The sequence below is a fragment of the Paramisgurnus dabryanus genome, chromosome 1 (assembly GCF_030506205.2).
Source record: "Paramisgurnus dabryanus chromosome 1, PD_genome_1.1, whole genome shotgun sequence".
NCBI classification, from domain to species: Eukaryota; Metazoa; Chordata; class Actinopteri; order Cypriniformes; family Cobitidae; genus Paramisgurnus; species Paramisgurnus dabryanus.
In genome coordinates, this window is record NC_133337.1 from 37599729 (window position 1) to 37620887 (window position 21159).

Genomic DNA, 21159 nt, shown 5'->3' on the forward strand with positions numbered 1-21159 from the left:
TTAAGTATACTTAAGTAATGTTGGAGTATAGTTTTAAGTATACTTTATGTAGTAAGTGTACTAACATTTATGTTCTAGTAGTATACTTGTAAGTGTACTGCTTGAATACCGTTTGGGACTAAATTGGCCCACTTTTAGTATATAGAAGTATACTTTCAAGTGTACTATAAGTGTAAGAGTAGTCAACTTTAAGTGTACAACTAGTGCACAATTAGTTTTTTCATTTGTACTGCAAGTGAACTCATGAGTATACTAGTAGTTTTCTAGACTTATACTTCAAGTGTGCATGCAAATGTTCTGTTAGTGTACTCTTAGTAAACGAGTAGGTTACTTATTGTGTGCTGCAGGTATACTTCCAAGTGTTCTTTTAATATACTTTCAGTTAACTAGTAGTTTACTAGTCATATACTGAAAGTGTACATGCAAGTGTTCTGTTAGTGTACTCTTAGTAAACTAGTAGGTTACTTATTGTGTGCTGCAGGTATACTTCCAAATGTTCTTTTAATATACTTTCAGTTAACTAGTAGTTTACTAGTAATATACTGAAAGTGTACATGCAAGTGTTCTGTTAGTATACTCTTAGTAAACTAGTAGGTTACTTATTGTATACTGCTTGTGTAACAAAGCACTTTGACACTGAGGATCCATCTGCAGGTTTTTATTAAACACACTCATATTCCAACAGGCAAGGTCACACAACAGCAAACACAGCAATGTAAGGCAGGCAAATCTCGTAGTCATGAAACAGGCAAAAGGGTCAGGGCAGGCAACAAACATACAGTACTCATAAACCAGATCAAGATTAATAAATACAGATAGATAAGCAGGCAGGCAAACCGCTCAGCAAAGACAGCCGGTACAAATCAAGACTTTGCACTGACTGAATGTTTCCAGAGAGTTTATATAGGCTGTCCAATGAGTTTCAGGTGGCAGACTAATCAGTCCAGGCATGCGGGATTATGGGAAATGGAGTCCAGAACGAAAGTTAATATTCAGGGGGTTCAGCCATATATATACAACCTCAAATCAGAAAAAGTTGGGACACTGTAGAAATTGTGAGTAAAAAAGGAATGGAATAATTTACAAATCTCATAAACTTATATTTTATTCACAATAGAATATAGATAACATATCAAATGTTGAAAGTGAGACATTTTGAAATGTCATGCCAAATATTGGCTCATTTTGGATTTTATGAGAGCTACACATTCCCAAAAAGTTGGGACAGGTAGCAATAAGAGTATAAAAGTTAAATGTACATATAAGGAACAACTAAAGGACCAATTTGCAACTTAATTGGCAACATGATTGGGTATAAAAAGTGCGCTTGTGTCTCTCAGAAGTCAAGATGGGCAGAGATAGTCTATATTCTATTGTGAATAAAATATAAGTTTATGAGATTTGTAAATTATTCCATTCCTTTTTTACTCACAATTTCTAAAGTGTCCCACTGTAGTGTCCCATTATATATATATATATAATTTTTGTATTTATTATTTTTGTTTGATTAGCTCACTGATAGCATACGAAAGATTTAGCTTCAAACTGAAAGTACAATTAAAAGGTACAAGTAAAAAAATTAATACACAGGAACATTGTATTGTACTTTAAGTGCAATATATTTATATTTATAGTATGATGTTTAGTTCACTTAAAGTAAAGTTGAGTAGTAAACTACTAGTTAACTAAAAGTATAGTAAAAGAAAACTTGCAAGTATACCTGCAGCACACAATTAGTAACTTACTAGTTTACTAAAAGTACACCAACAGAACACTTGCATGTACACTTTCAGTATGAGTACACTAGTTAACTAAAAGTACAGTAAAAGAATACTTGCAAGTATACCTGCAGCACAAAATTAATAACTTACTACTTTACTAACACTAAAGAGTCTCCATAAAGATAATATACATTTGTACACTACATTTACTTTCAAAATTTACTTAAAATATACTGTTTCTAAAGGATGCTAAATGATGTATTTTATAAATATGCTGTCAGTGCATTATTATAATGATAACTTTAACAGATAACGTATACCTAAAATAAACTTTGAAAATAAGTTCAAATTAGTATACTTTAAAAAATTGCACAGAACTTTAACTCCAAGTATATTTTTTAAAGTATACTTTTGGAAAATATACTAAATTATAATTATTTTGAAATATGTTAAAAGTTTAATTGTAAGCAAATATGTTGTAAGCATACTTTCAATATATTCAAATATGGTACATTTCTTTCTAAGTATATTTGTAATGTACTATTGCAAAGTTAAATATACTTGAAATACAATAATGTATATTTATTTTTCACCAGGGCTATTCATATGGCTTTTTGCAGCTTTCTTGATGTAGCTTTCGTTGTTGCATTTTTACTTTATACTTTTAAGTATATGTCAGTAAACAAGTATAGGCCAAATATACTTAGACATTTCGGTAAGTATAGGTCAGGTATACTTTAGTACAATTTAAGTATATTTCTGAGAAGTACCTAAAGTACATTTTAGAGAAGTACATAAAAAGTAAACTAAAAGTATACTTTCTTATTTTAAGTTTAAAAGAAGAATACTTATAGCACACTTCAATAAACTTCTTTTTCGTAAGGGATGACACGTGTAAACAAAAAGTTTAGTTACACTACACAAAATTAACAGATTAAATAAATGATGCACAACTGTAAACTATACAGTAAACATTACATGACAAAGAATGACTGAATAATGTTTAAATTCAAAGATTAGCTGTATTTTATAATTTGTGTTTCTTAAGGATCACAGCATCGCTCAGGTTTTCACTGCTGTTTTGCATTAGTATGCCCTGCGTCCAAAATCAGATTCTTCCCTACTATATAGCAGGTGAAAAGCATTAGGCAAGGCGAGTAGTATGTCCGCATGCATAGTATTCGAAAAACATTTAAATTTAGCACACGCTTTTGTCAAAACAATAGGCGAAAAGTACCCGGATGACCTACTTCCCACAAGATCTTGAAGTATTATTTGCAACACTTTACTATCCCGTGAGCGGATAATAATAACCAACATTCATTTTTTTCTAGAAATAAAAACAGCAGATCCTCAAAGACAAGACGAGAAGATACAGCTGGACTTATTCTGACTGACAGGGTGAGTTTAACAAAAAGACTTCATCCTCAAAAACATCTGTGTTGGAAAATAAATTTTTTAACAAACACTTAATCCATCATTTAATACAGAATAGTATCTGTCAATGTTATATATCATTGATTCTGCAATGTTGTTCATCCGTTATATTGTTTCACAGGAGAATGAAGAACCTGTTTATGCCAATAAAGCTGTGTTGTCACCTGCTAAAAATACTTCAATGAATTACCCACAATCCCTTCATTATTCCTCCATTGACTTCACAAACACCCAAACAGAGTCAGAAGAGATCAGAGGCGTCTCCTCACTTACTGCTGTCTATGCTGATGTCCGACATTCAGGACAAGAGGAAGCAAGAAGCTTCATGGGAAGCATTGACCCTCTGCCCAACAGCAACATATCAACAGTTGAGACAGCAGACAGTAAAGCAAGAGATCCACAATTTACCATCAGTACAGACACTGAGCAAACTCAGTCAAAGAAAACAGATTTGCAGTCAGATGAAGTTTCTGATCTTTACGCACAAGTAAAATATTGCCATCCAAAGAATAAAAAATAGGTAACACGGCATTTTATGCTAGACAAATTTTAAAGAGTCTTTATTCAAAAGATTTTTAAAGATATTTCTACAGAGACTTATGATTGTTGTGTCATAAAAAATACATATGAAGTACAGTAATCATAGATTAAAATGTATATTTGTGTGTATATTTTTTTTCTGTATTTTTGTAGTTGAAATGGATTAATTTTATGTTTTAATCTATGATAATTAACATTTTGTAGGTTTAAAATATATACCACAGGAATATGCTGATGTGTCTAGTTTTAAAGTGTAGGCCTACATTATATAAAACACCCTTAGGGAAATCAACTGTGTTAATAATAGCAAGATTGACAGAAACTGCAATGTTTATATATTGTTAACCATATTCTCTAACAGCTTGATTGTTTTGATTTACTTCATTTTTTAATTGTTACAGTGTATTTTGTGTGATCTATGATTGTGTGTGTTCATAATATCAATCTAAAATTAAAGTTAAGTGAAGTTTACCTCCTCATGCTGTACCTTTATTAACTGTACTGTGACTTGATCTTTTGCCCAGAAGAGGGAAGCTTTATGCATTCAGTGACGAGTTGTTTGTTTCCAGTGATTCTCAAATTTTTTGGTGTGTAGCCCCCTCTTGTGTACAGTCTTCCCCTTGTGCCCTTCATGACCCCCTCAAAGAAAATTTATGACATAAACACTTCAAAATATAAAATTTGATTTAGTAAATGATACAATAGTGCTTACTAGTTAATGGTTAGTGGCCTTATGTTTCTGTGCATAAAACCCCCGAAAACATACGTTTGAGAACCACTGCACTAAACAGTCACCACTTGCAAAAAGGAAAATGTAATAAATGTTATCAACCTTCATTATGCATACAACATTTTCAAAACTAATCTGATGAAATTAACAGTAGCACTTTATTTTACAGTACATGTAATTTACCTTGTGCATAATATGGTTAATAAGTTGTACTTACCGACAAATGTATGGTACTTACTTTTAGGTATCTACATGGTAATTAACTGGTATCATTACTGTACTCAGTATCTTTGTCCTTTAAACCAAGCATTAAATAACTGTATGCATTAACTGGGTACATTCACTAGTACGTCTATAGTAACTGCATGGAAACAGGACTGTAAAATAAAGTGTTGATTTTTACACAGTTATTACATAGGACCTACCACCTAAGATATCGCATCATATACATGTCACTGTGAGGCAAACCCAACCATTGACTATCATACGCATTAAATAATGGGTACATTCACTAGTACACACTTATTGTGTTTATACAATTTGTAAGTACAGTAGTGTTTAATATTAGTTATCATATATGTACACTATTAATACCTGTCATTTATCCTAACTTGCCTGTAAATACTAAATACTTATATTGTACATTTATTTGTAAGTACAGTAATGTTTGGCGTTAGTTACAGTATACCTACACTATACTGTAAGTATGTATCTGTTATTACCCAGTACTTATCTAGAGTTACATAATAACTACCAAGTATGTACCACTGGTAAGTACAGTAATGATACCAGTTAGTTACCATGCAGATACCTAAAAGTAAGTACCACACATTTGTTGGTAAGTACACTGTTAACGATTTCCCTGTATTTTTACAGTACGGTACTGGCAGCACGGTTGCCAGTAAGTTACTGTATTTTGGTTTTACAGTACTGTACTGTAATACCATTTTACAGTACACAAACTAGTACTGTATAGTTACAAAGCAGTACTGTACTGTAATTTTACAATATTTTATTACAGTAGTCTATTTTTACAGTAATTTACTGTAATGTCTATATTGACCCATAAATACTATTTATTACTTATTACAGTTAATACAATAATATTATATAAATTGCTAGAGATTTAGGTTTAAATCTATAGTTATTAATATGGTAAAAATGCTAAATTAAAACATAATGAATTAAAAGGCAATCCAAGCAATGTTTGTATCAAAATTTTATTTAAAAAAACATTTAATTGAAACAAACATATTTAAAACAAGATTTTAAACAATAATAAACATATAATCAAGTAACATAAAATAAAATCAACAAGTATAAACAAGTTTGGAGACCCCTGCTGTAACATATTTAACTCTGGCAAATAGAACACTGTGCCATAGTTTGAAGTTTTCAGTTTAAAGTCCATCATCGACTAAAAGGTAACATTTCACTGTGGTAAAAAGAACACTGGCCCATAGTTTTAAATATTCTACTTAAATTTCATTTAACACTAAAAATAAATGCATTAAACTGTGGCAGACAGACCACAGTGGCCTTTACTTTGAAGTCGTCCATTCGAACTCAATCAGGGACTGCATGAAGCTGTTCACATGGGGGTTAATGGCCACAGCTTTTCTCTGCACCAAGTTCCTTGTCTTTTTGCTTGCTCCTTGTCTGGATGTGCACTTTTTCCCATCTTTGGAATTAATTCTATCCAGAAACCTGTTAGAAATATCATAAACATTAAGTCAACAAATATAAGATAGAAAAAGATTCTTAAAAAATTTAACTCAGCCTTGAATTTACTCCTATTCTGAAACCTTTTGCTCTTATTCTACTGTTCCACACCTAATTACATTAAAATACAGAAGATTCACTTACCGCTGAACAAACTCTTTCCTCAATGGACAGCATCCACCTGGATCCTGTCATGATTGAATGTCCTGAACAGAAAGTACAATTGTTACTGATTTGGACACAACTTTTTATTCTGAAAACAAAATCTTTTGTCAATAAAGTCCAGGGACACCTCTGCTAAATAAATACAATTATTAAATTAAATTTCTTATAACCAAAGTCTGAATATTTCTGTTTGTATATTTCTACATGGCAAACTAAGACAATTGTGTACATGTTGTGTATGGTCGTGTTACAGTGTTGTGTGTGAATGAGTGAATGAGTGTATACATGGGTATTTAAAGAAACTGTAGTGGTAAAGTGCAAACTTACCGAACATAATGTGCTTGGTGTGTGTCTGGTATCACCCGTTGTGCCTCCACATCTGCCTTAACTCCTGATAAAGTGCAAGGACACTCAGGTAAACTACAAATAAAAAGTCAGCCACATTCCTGTGTAATTTTGCATGTGACGTGAAAGCATTTAATATTGCAGTCGAAAAAATACATGACTTGTAACTGTACATCATGTACTTGCCTGGTGCCTTTAAAGATGATCCATCTTACCCAATCCAGCTTACAAGCAATGGTAAGACTGTAAAAAAGACAAATGTTACAAAATCTGTTAGCCATAGAAATAAATAGACATTGTGAAGGAAATGGTAAAAGAAAATTTAGTAACACTTTACTATAAGAGTTTATTCCTTAACATTTGGTAATGCCTTAGCTAATATGAACTAACAATGAACAATATATTTTACAACATTAATAATATTTGATAATGTTCATTGTGCATTAACTAATGTAAACAGAGACAAAGTGATTGATTTAAAAATGTATTAAGTGTTTAAATCTAATATCATGCTATGCTAACAAATAAAACATTACTGTAAGTGTTAAGTCAGTTGTAAAACAAATATATATATATATATATATATATATATATATATATATATATATATATATATATATATATATATATATATATATATATATATATATATATATATATATATATATTAGTTGTTATATTATATATTATATCTAAATATCTAAATAAGTCTTTTTTTAATTATAACATCTTGTCTACAGAAAATCTCTGAAAATGTCTCGTTTAGTGCAGAAAATAGCGATTTATAGTGACAAGGTAAAAAGACTGTCCCTTTAATGTTTTACCCGGACCGGCTGCGGTGTAACACGCTATTTCACGCAAAGTTTTTTAACAAGTTAGTAGCTAGCTGCTCACTTTAAAGATAAACATGATCGCCTAAATCTGAGCAATCCTGGTGATGCCAGTTTCCTACACGATGTTATAATGGACTATTTTACATCCAGACTCAGAGATGAAGGATCAGATGACAGAGACGAGAAGACAAAGGTACGTAAATGCGGAGCCCATTCTCTTTCGTGCATTGATTTGATGCGTTTTGGAAACTTATATACAGCGTGTAATGCATCTAAAGTGGTGGAAACAATATGCCATAAAAATGTATTGGACAACTTACTGGACGTGTAAAACGCTTTAGAGAAGATATTCTCTGCTTTTGCTGATATACCGTAATATAATAACAACAACAATACGCGCGGCAATCCCTTTCGTTCATCTGATATTAAGATGAGCCCAGGTCTGAATGATATTTGGTCGAAGTTAAAGCTGCGATGAGTTCGATGCATGTATCCAGTTAAATATGAGGTTTCTTGTTTTCACTTCTGTGGAGGAGTTCGGTATGCTGTGTACGGCGTGTCAAGTGCTGTCTGTTTACAACTACAGCCTTACCAAACAGTCAAACTTAATACTTTTCTCTGACGCTAACTGAACGGATGAAACGCCGAGATAAACGACCGTTATGCTGGGACCGCAAGACCGCGCTGGCGGGTTGTCTTTGTCCATTTCGTTAAAAATAGTTTCATTGTCACCACACTTTCATCACAATATAAACTCACCAAAACCCTCATAATTTAGTTAAAACAACCCTATATTCATTAAAAAAGGTGTAAAGCGAGTTAAAGCAGCGGTAGACATCTGTGTGTAACGTTAGCTTACTTTCTGAGGGAGATTGTAACTTTGTTGGCGACCGTTTTTTTCTCTCATTGCACGTTTAAAACAATATTGTGACAAACTATTGACAACATTCTTAAACTAAAAATTAAGTTTTCATGAAACAGAAATATTTCAAACTTACCGAACTGCCAGAAATCAATCATCCTCCTTCAGCTGCAGCCAGGAGTTGTGCTCTCCCTCCCTCTGTGTGATTTGACTCTGGCGCACTTTCTCTGATTATTGCAAGTACACCTGGCACATTACAGCAATGGCTACAGCAAGGTTACATCAAGACCAAAATATACTGTAAAATGTTCCCGCTCAAACAAATTTACCCAGAATGCATTATGAACTGCAGTACTGTACTGTAATGTATACATACAGTATAGTACTGTGGATTTTTACAGTAATGTACTGCTAAATCTACAGCGACATCTAACAGTGTACAACTTATTTACCATATGTACAAGGTAAGTACACGTACTGTAAAATAAAGTGCTACCAAATTAACTATTAAATTGCATTGAGTAACTTTTAGAAGGATCTCTTGACAGAAATCCAATATATTAACTTTTATTAGTGGTGCCTATAAGCCTTACATAATGAACTGTATTGGGTTTTTTTAACATTAGAATAAGTTGTTTTTATTTCCATACACGACAGGTTCCCTAACATTGAAGTCGCCGTCATGTTTCTACAGTAGCCCTAAACGGTCAATCTGTTTTACAGAGCGCTTCTCTTCCCTACGTTGTCTCAGATGACAACATTTGGCCTGTGGTGGCTACCATATGCGTTTTGAAAATAAGTGATTAGCTGTTGGTTGCAATTTCACCACTAGATGCTGCTAAAATGTACACACTGTCATGACTTCTGGGTGATCGATGGTGGTGTGTGGGGTATGTTTTTGTTTATTTACCTGTGGTGACGGTTCCTCATGTGTTCACTAACCCCGCCCGCTCGTTTCGGTAATTGTTCACCGGTGGTGTCTCGTTTACCTATCCCTTTATATTGCACGTCGTCCTGTCTCTCATTGCGCGCTCATTTGTTTGGTCACAGTCTAGCTGCTCTGCCTTGTCTTGTCGGACGTTTCTTTGTTTTTCCTCTCCAGTTACCCCAGGTTTGGTTTACGGCATCCGGAGACTCGTCTTCGCCCGGGTATACTCGCTTGTGGATATTACTGGAGCTCTGTTGACTTTGTTTGTTTCTCGGAACAGCTGGTTCGCTTCGAATTAAGGCGGTACACCAGTTGTCTCCGGTTTTCATCGGCTATCACCATCACCCGTGAGTGGATTATAATGATTTCACCATTGTGGATTATATGAACTCTATCAACTCTGATTGTTTCTCAGAACAGCTGGTTCACTTCGTATTTAGGCGGTACACCAGTTGTCTCCGGTTTCATCGGCTATCACCATCACCCGTGAGTGGATTATTATGATTTCACCATTGTGGATTATATGAACTCTATCAACTCTGATTGTTTCTCAGAACAGCTGGTTCGCTTCGTATTTAGGCGGTACACCAGTTACTTCCGGGTTGCGTCAGCTACATCTGCATCCGCAGTAGAGGCTGACATTTTGTCGGGAATCCTGTGGGTCCCGCGGGTCCCGCGGGATTCCTGTGGGATCGGGAACAAAATCACTATTAATCACGGGATTGGGACGGGACAGGAAAAAATGTCAGCGGGAGTGGACGGGACCGGGATCGTAATAAAACTATGATACCCAACTTTATACACAAATATGCAGTTTCTATAAATAAACTTAGTTAATATATTGTGTGCGTGCGTGCCTGTGTGTGTGTTTGCATGTGTAAGAAAGGTTGCATGAATGTTCACGGATGCGTCTCCCTGGTGCATAAGCGCTCCAACGCAGCCTGAGCGCTTATGAGAAAAGGGAACAGCAGCAAAGAGTATAGCGGCTCTGATCAAACGGAGAGATAAGTGTGTGACAAGAGTTGTGTTGCGAAGAGATTTCCTGCTGTTTGGATAGTTTCTGTGCTTTATTGTGTGCATCAGTGCCGAATAGTAAGTTTTTTTCTAGTTGTCTTTAAATTAGCAGCAAGATTACCGCGTCTTTTATGTTATATTGTCAGTTATCATTCATAATGTAAATGAAGCTGTTAGATAGCGCGAATCTTCTCATTAATAGTCATGGTACCCAGTTTATATTTGTGTTAGTTTATCTTGTTCATATTTATTCAGTATTATTTCCTTATATTGGAGATTGTATAGTTCTAATACTTATACAGTTATTTAACAATTCTAACAAATATAGTTATTTACTGTATGTGTTATCTGAGACATGTGCTAGTCACATTTTAGAACATATGACACCATTTTGCGGTATCTTGTATATTTTTGCATATTTTGAACTTAATTACAGCTGTTAATGCTTGTTATTTAAACAAATTTATATAAATGTTCTTTCATAAGGCTTTTATTCTTGTTTATTATTTGTTGTTGCAGAACCACACAAACACAGATACTTAAGTGCATATTAATGGAAGGTTTTATGCCCATACTGCAACTGTGAATTAAACACCCATAATCCAATTATTCGTCTGGTTCTTGTGTTCTGGACTCCAGACTTTGGGTTTATTAAACTATTGTAGACATGGAGTGAACTATGTATTGTTTTTCTTTTATTTGCTGTATTCCATTTTCTGGAGAAAATCTAGAAACCAGCTCAGCAACTGGTCCAAAACAGGATGTAGAGCAGATTAAATCAAATTCTTTGTATGAACTAAACACTAGTTGAAGAAAAAAATATATGGGAGCGATACAGGAGCGGGAGTCAGTTTAAACAGGAGCGGGATGGGAGTGGGAGTCAATTTACCAGGAGCGGGATGGGATGGGATTATTTTTTAAACTTTGGTCTGGGAGTGGGACGGGACAAGATTTATTTCTATGGGAGTGGGACGGGACAGGAGTGAAAATCCACTCCCGTGTCATCCTCTAATCCGCAGTGGATTATATCCAGTCTGAGAACTGTGTGGTTCTGAACTATTTAACTTTACTCTCCATCTCTCCTTTTCTAAATAAACATTGTTAACTTGCATTTGACTCCGGACTGTTATTGTGACAGATGAATGCGCCACTTATGGAGTCAGCGAGTTCGGAGAGTTTGGAGGTGCAGACCGCCCTTCACCAGCAGGGGGCGGTCATTGAACAACACTCATCTTTTTTGAATGCTGCGGCCAGAGATTTCAACCTACAGTTTGAACAACTTAAGGAGCTGAGTAAACGGTTGGACCAAGTTGCTCCACTCAGTGAACTTCCATCTACACATGGAGGAGGCGCTTCGACTGAGCGGGAGCCACACACGGCGACACCTCCTACCTACAACGGCGATCCCAACACCTGCCGATCCTTTTTGCAACAGTGCTCTCTCGTTTTTGCGCTTCAACCCCGTCGCTTATGTTCTGACGTTACTCACTGGGAGAGCTAGAGACTGGGGTATGGCTGCCTGGGGGGCTAAGGCTCCATTTACGCTTTCATTTGAGGCTCTAGAGGAGGAAATGTTGAGCTTATTTGACCGTTCACTCAAGGGAGACATGGCTGCGGCTGAACTGGTGAGATTACAGCAACGTAATGACTCTGTTACTGACTTTTTCAAATTTAAGACGCTTGCCATTAGCTGCAACTGGAACGATGCTGCTTTAAGAGCTCAATTTCTCTAGGGTCTCACACCGGCGGTTCAAGACGAGATTGCACTCAGGGAGCCACCCACGTCACTGGAGGCTGCCATCGACCTGGCCTTGAGGGTTGAGTCTCGTCATCGTCAGAGAGATCTGCGCCGCTCTTTTCGCCATCTGTTGTCTGAACCAGGGGAGTCTGCTTCGGATATTCCCACCGAGGAACTCATGCAACTGGGAAAATTTTGTATCTCTGCTGGTGAGAGAAATCGTCGTCTGTTTAATGGACTCTGTCTGTATTGTGGCAAGCCGGGGCACATGGCGGCTACATGTCCGGTAAAAGGGTTCCGCCCGCCGATGAACTTGGGAGTCTCGGTGGGCGCATCGTCATTTAAATCTCCCGTAAGCAGTACAACACTTCCTGTTATAATTGACTCTTTTCATTCACAGGCGTTGTTAGGGCGCACTCACATTATCCAAACCAAACCGCGCTCGGGCGCGTTTGACCCCCAAAGCCTGGTTTGTTTGACTATTGTGATCGCTTTGTTCCGCGCCCGGGCGCGGATTGTTTAATCGCGCCGCGGCCGGGTTGCAGAGGTGGGCCGGAGCGCGGTTCACTTGGGCTCAGGCGCGGAAGGCTGTGGTGTGAGCGTAATCGCGCCTGAGCGCGATTCAAAAGGTGAAGACGTCAGTTGCGCGACCACTCACCTTCATCTGCCTCCGTAAAAACCTTTTGATGCGCGCAGCGGGGTTACGTGAATGTCCGAGCTGCGCACGTGACGGATCAACTAAGCAATATGATGACATGTGAGAGGGCTGTCTGTAATCGCGCACCAAACGACTCAGAATAAAAAACACAGACTTATCATTACGGTGGGTTCCAGTGTTAAGAGAGCGCTTTACTTCCTGCTTTTTCAAAACAATCGCATCTTAATGACGAAAGCGCGCCCGGACTCGGATCGATAAGAAGAACAGTGTGAGTGCGTGCACCTGGGGGAGTAGGGAGGGGTGGCAATCGCGCCCAGGCATGGTTTGGTTTGGTTGGGATAATGTGAGTGCACCCTTAGACTCCGGTGCGGAGGCGTGTCTTTTGGATGCTGGGTTGGCCAAGTCCTGGGGTATTCCTTTTATCCCTCTTTCTTCTCCTTTGTCTGCCTGGACTTTGAAGGGTCAGCATATGGCTGTGATCACGCACCGCACACCCCCTGTGAGTTTGTTTGTTTCTGGCAATCATCGTGAGGAGATTGAATTCTATCTTTTAGAAGATTCACAATCGCCGGTCATTTTAGGTCATGACTGGCTATCCAAACATAATCCTCACGTTGATTGGCAGAACAATGTTGTGTTGTCATGGAAGTCTTCGTGTTATGTTTCTTGTCTAGGTCCTGCTCCCTCTCCTGTCTCTTGTTCTGTTTCGCAGGTTCTAGCTGTCGATCTCTCAGGGGTCCCGGCGGATTACTCGGATCTGCATCAGGTATTCAGTAAAGCCCGAGCCACTTCTCTGCCTCCTCATCGGTCGTATGATTGTGAGATCAAACTCCTTCCCAACACTTCTCCGCCTAAGGGTCGTATTTTTTCCCTATCTAAACCTGAAAGAGAGGCTATGGATAAGTACATTAGTGAAGCTTTAAAAGCCGGTCTCATTCGCCGCTCCTCGTCTCCAGCCGGTGCTGGATTTTTCTTTGTTAAGAAGAAAGACGGGTCTCTTCGTCCGTGCATTGATTATTGAGGGTTGAATGACATTACTGTTAAGAACAAGTACCCCTTGCCATTAATGTCATCAGCATTCGAGTTGTTACAGGGAGCGCACGTGTTTACCAAGTTAGATCTGCGCAACGCTTATCACTTGGTACGTATTAAGGAGGGCGATGAGTGGAAGAAAGCCTTTAATACACCTTCAGGACACTGGGAATATTCCGTTCTGCCGTTCGGGCTTTGTAACGCTCCGGCTGTCTTCCAGACCATGGTCAATGAAGTGCTGGGTGACATGATTAACAGATTTGTCTTTGTGTATCTCGATGACATTCTCATCTTTTCTCCCTCCATGCAGATACACACCCAGCATGTTCGCATGGTTTTGCAACGGCTATTAGAGAATCAACTTTTCGTTAAGGCGGAGAAGTGCGAGTTCCACAAGCAGTCGGTTTCGTTTCTGGGTTTTGTTATTGCCGAGGGAGAGATTCGTCCCGATCCCGCTAAAGTTAAGACGGTTGCCGATTGGCCAGTACCCGACACTTGGAAAGAGCTTCAGCGATTTCTGGGTTTCGCCAATTTTTATCGGCGTTTCATCAGAAATTTTGGTCAGATCGCTAAACCTCTTACCGCTTTCACTTCACCTAACGTGTGTTTCCGTTAGGATAGGGAGGCTCAGGAGGCCTTTGATGTTTTAAAGTCCCGGTTCATCTCTGCACCTGTCCTCTCTATTCCCGATCCGGCTAAACAGTTTATAGTGGAAGTGGATGCGTCTGATGTCGGGGTAGGTGCCGTTTTATCTCAGCGATCGTCTATCAATGGGAAAGTGCATCCCTGTGCTTTTTTCTCTCACCGGTTAAACCCAGCAGAACGAAATTACGACATAGGTAATCGGGAGCTGTTGGCGGTTAGACTCGCTTTGGGGGAGTGGCGTCACTGGTTGGAGGGAACCTCGGAGCCCTTTCTGGTCTGGACGGATCACAAGAACCTTGAATATATCCGTTCAGCCAGAAGACTAACATCTAGGCAGGCTCGGTGGGCACTTTTCTTTGATCGTTTTAACTTCACCCTCTTGTATCGACCTGGCTCAAAGAATACAAAACCTGACGCTCTCTCCCGTCTGTTCGAAAAGTCTGATTCCGAGCGGACTGAGACCATTCTCCCGGAGGGGAGAGTGGTCGGTGCCCTCGTATGGGGAATCGAACAGCGGGTGAGAGAGGCCGGCCGGTAGGGGGAAGTTCCAGAGGGGTGTCCAGCGGGTCGCCTATGGGTTCCTGAGCGGTTACGTTCCGATGTCATCCGGTGGGGTCACGAGTCCAAATTTGTCGGCCATCCAGGTATTCGGAGATCGTTGGCTGCCGTTCGTCAGCATTTTGGTGGTCTTCTATGACCATGGACGTCAGACAGTTTGTATTAGCCTGTTCGGTTTGTGCTCGTAATAAAGCATCTAATTTACCCCCCGCTGGTCTGCTTAAATCTTTGCCCGTGCCCTCCCGCCCCTGGTCTCATATAGCCCTTGATTTTGTCACCGGCTTACCGGCATCTAATGGTAACACTGTTATTCTAACTGTGGTGGATCGCTTTTCTAAGGCGGTTCATTTTATTCCCCTACCCAAGCTTCCTTCTGCCAAGGAGATGGCTCAGGTTTTGATCAATCACATCTTTCGGTTACACGGTATTCCGACTGATGTAGTGTCAGATAGGGGTCCTCAGTTCATCTCTCGTTTTTGGCAGGAGTTTTGTAGACAGATTGGTGCTACGGCCAGCTTGTCTTCTGGTTATCACCCGCAGACCAATGGGCAATGCGAACGGGCTAATCAGGATCTCGGTAGAACGCTTCGCTGTATGTCGTCACAATATCCGAATTCCTGGTGCGATCAGCTCCCGTGGGTTGAGTATTCTCATAATTCTCTTCCCGTTACGTCTACTAATATGTCCCCGTTTGAACTTTCCATCGGTTATCAACCCCCCATTTTTCCATAACAGGAGCCCGAGGCAGCAGTTCCGTCTGCGTTAGCTTTCGTGCGCAGGTGCAGACGCACTTGGAGGAGAGCTAAGACACTTTTACTATCTAATTCCAGACGAACCAAAGCTGCGGATGACCTTCATCGGCGACCTCCACCCCGTTACGTTTGTGGTCAAAGGGTATGGCTTTCTACCAAGGATCTGTCTCTCCGTGAGCCTTCACGTAAGCTGGCTCCGCGATTCATTGGGCCATACAGCATTTCTAAGGTCATTAATCCGGTGACGGTAAAGCTTAAGTTACCCCTTTCTCTTGGTCGGGTTCACCCTGTTTTTCATGTATCCAAGGTTAAACCTGTGATATTTGCCCGCAATAACCCTCCTGTCTCTGCCCCTAACCCCCCCGCCCCTCGTCTAGTGGATGGTGCCCCTGTCTATACTGTTAAGAGGTTACTAGATTCTCGCCGCAGGGGCAGAGGTTTTCAGTATCTAGTGGATTGGGAGGGATACGGTCCGGATGAGAGGTCCTGGGTTCCGGCTCGGGATATACTGGATCCTGATCTGATCGAGGATCTCCGTCGGCGACAGGGTGAGTCTCCCGGTCCGTCTGGTGCCGGCCTTGGGGGGGAGGCTACTGTCATGACTTCTGGGTGATCGATGGTGGTGTGTGGGGTATGTGTTTGTTTATTTACCTGTGGTGACGGTTCCTCATGTGTTCACTAACCCCGCCCGCTCGTTTCGGTAATTGTTCACCGGTGGTGTATCGTTTACCTATCCCTTTATATTGCACGTTGTCCTGTCTCTTGTTGCGCGCTCATTTGTTTGGTCACAGTCTAGCTGCTCTGCCTTGTCTTGTCGGACGTTTCTTTGTTTTTCCTCTCCAGTTACCCCAGGTTTGGTTTACGGCATCCGGAGGCTCGTCTTCCCCGGGTATACTCGCTTGTGGATATTACTGGAGCTCTGTTGACTTTGTTTGTTTCTTGGAACAGCTGGTTCGCTTCGTATTAAGGCGGTACACCAGTTGTCTCCGGTTTTCATCGGCTATCACCATCACCCGTGAGTGGATTATAATGATTTCACCATTGTGGATTATATGAACTCTATCAACTCTGATTGTTTCTCAGAACAGCTGGTTCGCTTTGTATTTAGGCGGTACACCAGTTGTCTCCGGTTTTCATCGGCTATCACCATCACCCGTGAGTGGATTATTATGATTTCACTATTGTGGATTATATGAACTCTATCAACTCTGATTGTTTCTCAGAACAGCTGGTTCGCTTCGTATTTAGGCGGTACACCAGTTACTTCCGGGTTGCGTCAGCTACATCTGCATCTGCATCCGCAGTGGATTATATCCAGTCTAAGAACTGTGTGGTTCTGAACTATTTAACTTTACTCTCCATCTCTCCTTTTCTAAATAAACATTGTTAACTTGCATTTGACTCTGGACTATAATTGTGACACACTTTTTTATCTTTAAACCATATAGTTTAGAATGTGGATAACTCACATGCATGTAATGATAAAGTATTTTTATTGTGATTTACATTTTATTGTGTTTTTGACATAAAATCATCAATAAAAGTAAAAAAGACGTTTCCACAATTCCCTGCGTGACTTTTCAAATTTAATTATAGTTCATTAAACTAATTTTGTTTCCTCTTATATTTTTTGACAGTTATGTACATAAGGGTGTTTTGTGTTACACTTGGCGTTGTTTAATTAATGTTTGCAGTATTATTTTCATGTCACAAGATCACTTGACTGGCAACCATTGATGGGCAGTAACGCTTAGAAGTAACGCGTTACTGTAATCCGATTACTTTTTTCAAGTAACGAGTAAAGTAAGGGATTACAATTGCAAAACGAGTAATTAGATTACTGTTACTTCCCCGTTAGCAGACTGCGTAACTGCGTTATTTTTTAATCTTGATTTTGTTTTGTGAGACTCTCTCGTGTCGTGACGCGAGTGACAATGACGTATGAGCGCCGCGCCGTCAGTCAGTGTATTGTTGAACATGAGAAGACAACACGGAGCGCGGAAGAGAACAAGACTATGCAGCGTTTAATGCTTGGAAGTACCGACATTACTTTGAGTTTAACCCAGTTAAAGGTGACAAAAACATCAGCGTCCGCTGTACACTCTGCGTGGGAATAAAACTTTTATCCACAGCGAAAAATTCCACCTCAGATCTAAGCAAACACCTAGCAAGCCGGCACAGCAATGTGAAACTTACTGAAAAAATCCCTGAACCCCCAGCTGACATGACCGCTGCGGCTCCATCTCATACACGTTCACGCGAAATCTGATGTAAAACAACAGACTATATATCTGTATTTCATGGATTATTGGACAAGCTGACGTGACCGCTGCGGCTCCATCTCATGTTCACGCGAAATCTGATGTAAACAACAGACTACTATATTTCATGGATTATACGCATTTGTGGACAAAAATTGTCATTTGATGAATTTTATTAGACTGATTTCATGGGTTATTCACACAACTGAAACAGACCGGATTCGACTCGCGATCGTTATAAGGTAAGAAGTCCCGTTTATATTTTGCATCTAGTCATCTGGACTTCTGTAACAAAATAAATTTCTGATGCTAGAGCATGTATCTCAAAACAGAGACAATCACCATACAATGATGCTAAACCCGTAGACCTTTTAAACGATGTATAGTAATGTTGATATTAATATAAGTAATCTTTGTAGACAGTATGCTATATAGATATTGTTTGCAGGCTTAGAAAAAAACGACGCCATCACGCCCACAAATTAGTGCGCGTCGAGAGGTTAAAACAGATAATGTTTCATTTGATTCAATTTCAGATGATGGAATATGCAGAAAGAATAGAATAAGCACCTTAAGTTTTTCCCTTAAGTGTCATACTAAAGGGAAAAACTTAAGGTGCTTATTCTATTCTTTCTGCATATTCCATCATCTGAAATTGAATACTACAGTAAGGCTATGTTTACATTAATGCGTTTATGCTTTAAAACGCGTTACTTTTGCCTTTCATCTACACTACATCCCCGTTTTCGACCCTCATAAACGGATTCGTTCGCAAACGCTGAAGACACTGTTTTAGTTTGAGAACTCAGACGTTGCTCTGAGTGTAAATGAACGTAGACGGAGTTTTATGTAAACGAACAGCTGACGTTAACGGGACAGCGCATCATTTTCAAAGTAAAAATTATTTTATTCATGTAAATGTTGGTTTGCAACGGAGGTTTTGCCAAAAATAGTAAACATCTACCAACCTATTATAAACGCTATATCGGATTGTTTTAACATGTATCCTTATAGATAATGTCTGTTTTATATTAATGATTGAGTATTGTTGGGTTTAATGTGTTTATGTTTTGTTTAAATTTAGTTAGCTTACGAAAGATAGACTGTAATTTTAAACGCCATACAGGCGTTGCAAAGGCCAATATGAAGGGAGAATTGTAATGGGTCAGACATTATTTTCCAGTTTAATGTAAGTTTTGTTTGCTACTTTAAAATGAATTTCGTTTCTGATAATTTGTCTCTTAATTTTAATCGATGTTTTGTTGATAAGTTTTGTGAATATAAATTAATAAAAACAATAAACTCAACGTCATTAATATAATGCTCGTTTAGGCGCTTGGCTTTTAGCTATTTGTGTGTTGCTAGCGGAGGACGTGCACGGACCTCGCACACTTTTAAAAATTAATGCAATAAGCATTTCTGGTAGGCTAAAGCAATACTTCACTTCATACTATGTTTGATTGAAGTTTGCATTTGCTGAAATTGATTTTTGCTTCAAGTTCGCTACTGTTTAGTACTGTTCACTTGAATGCTTTCTTTTTAAATCATAAAGACCTTTCTGTTTAGTTATAAAATCAAAATTAACCTATTAATCATATTAATATGTTGTAGGGGGAGCTAGAACAGTATAAGTGTTTATGTTTTGTTTAAATTTAGTTAGCTTACGAAAGATAGACTGTAATTTTAAACGCCATATAGGCGTTGTAAAGGCCAATATGAAGGGAGAATTGTAATGGGTCAGACATTATTTTCCAGTTTAATGTAAGTTTTGTTTGCTACTTTAAAATGAATTTCGTTTCAGATAATTTGTCTCTTAATTTTAATTGATGTTTTGTTGATAAGTTTTGTGAATATAAATTAATAAAAACAATAAACTCAACGTCATTAATATAATGCTCGTTTAGGCGCTTGCGCTATTAGCTGTTTGTGTGTTGCTAGCGGAGGAAGTGCACGGACCTGGCACACTTTTAAAAATTAATGCAATAAGCATTTCTGGTAGGCTAAAGCAATACTTCACATCTTACTATGCTTGATTGAAGTTTGCATTTGCTGAAATTTATTTTTGCTTCAAGTTCGCTACTGTTTAGTACTGTTCACTTGAATGCTTTCTTTTTAAATCATAAAGACCTTTCTGTTTAGTTATAAAATCAAAATTAACATATTAATCATATTAATATGTTGTAGGGGGGAAATAGAACAGTATAAGACTTTCCCAAACACATTTTTATAGGTTCAAAAATAGTGTCTGTTATAGTTGCCAGCAAAGGACCCATGTATGACTTTTTGTCAATATCGCACACTCCTAGGCTGCATAAACGTGCAAAGGTAAGCTATTATTAGTACGCATTTCTGCTTTCGACAGTCAAAACAAAGATGGGGTTAAGGATTGATATTTAACAACTTAGGTTGCTGTCGTTTTACCTCCATCACTGCTGATACTTCCCCAACACACAAAATATAAATCGCCCTTGAAAAAGCCTGAAAAAAGTTTATTAACCACTACATTTTGTCTACGTTTGCCATTGCACAAACTCACATCATGTAAACACATGAGATACAGCGCACAATCTGACACCAACAAAGGAGATGGTGCATCCCAGCACTACACACAAAAACGTACCAAAACACATAAACCTCAAAAGGCTCCTTACACAAACTTTTTTCTGCATTAGCGTGAATTACAAACACTAGTTCACAAATACAACATAGCCATGAATCTGTGTGTGTCAACCTGTATTCTCTCCAAAAACAGTGAGCAAACTACACATTTTTTCCTTCCTTCTTTCTCTCTCTCTCTCTCTCTCCATCTCTTCACCAGCTGTCTCTTTTAGTCCCATACCTCCTCACTTCCTCTCCATCCGTTCACCATCCCTCTGTCATTCACACAGGAACAAGTGGGTGGTGTGCAGATGCCCTATTGGCTAATAGTGTGCAAAAATGCCCTGAAGTCTCTATCACACAGTCGGAGACACACACACATTGATCCCGAGAGCCATAATACACTGAATCTTTTTCCATAGAAGGACTTACGGTGCCTTCCAGCATTTGGACATTGCTGATAGTAAAAAACCTGGTAAAAATCACATATACTCACACCGATATGTGGAGCATGATTTTGGGGCAGTGGGATTTCAATGTGGGCGGGGCTAGAAGAGATGAGTTTTTTCATTTAAAAGGACACTCCACTTTTTTTGAAAATATGCTCATTTTCCAGCTCC

The 21159-nt window shown here is 38.7% G+C and overlaps 1 protein-coding gene and 1 long non-coding RNA gene across 2 annotated transcripts in view; one reads left to right on the forward strand and one right to left on the reverse strand.

Annotated features, from left to right (window-relative positions):
* The window catches only part of LOC135749900 (B-cell receptor CD22-like), a 44734-nt gene extending 40565 nt beyond the window's left edge, over window positions 1–4169 (forward strand). The window contains exons 12-13 of the mRNA XM_065268584.2: window positions 3056–3122; window positions 3280–4169. Of these exons, the coding sequence (XP_065124656.1) occupies window positions 3056–3122; window positions 3280–3678 (466 nt within the window). The 3' untranslated portion in view covers window positions 3679–4169. The remainder of the gene's footprint in view (window positions 1–3055; window positions 3123–3279) is intronic.
* Window positions 4170–5790: 1621 nt separating this feature from the next.
* Window positions 5791–7206, reverse strand: LOC135749902 (uncharacterized). Its single transcript, XR_010532505.2, has 4 exons — window positions 6847–7206; window positions 6643–6706; window positions 6295–6356; window positions 5791–6135 (listed from the first exon to the last, which is right to left on the reverse strand). It is a non-coding gene; the product is annotated as an uncharacterized lncRNA (long non-coding RNA).
* Window positions 7207–21159: the final 13953 nt, after the last annotated feature.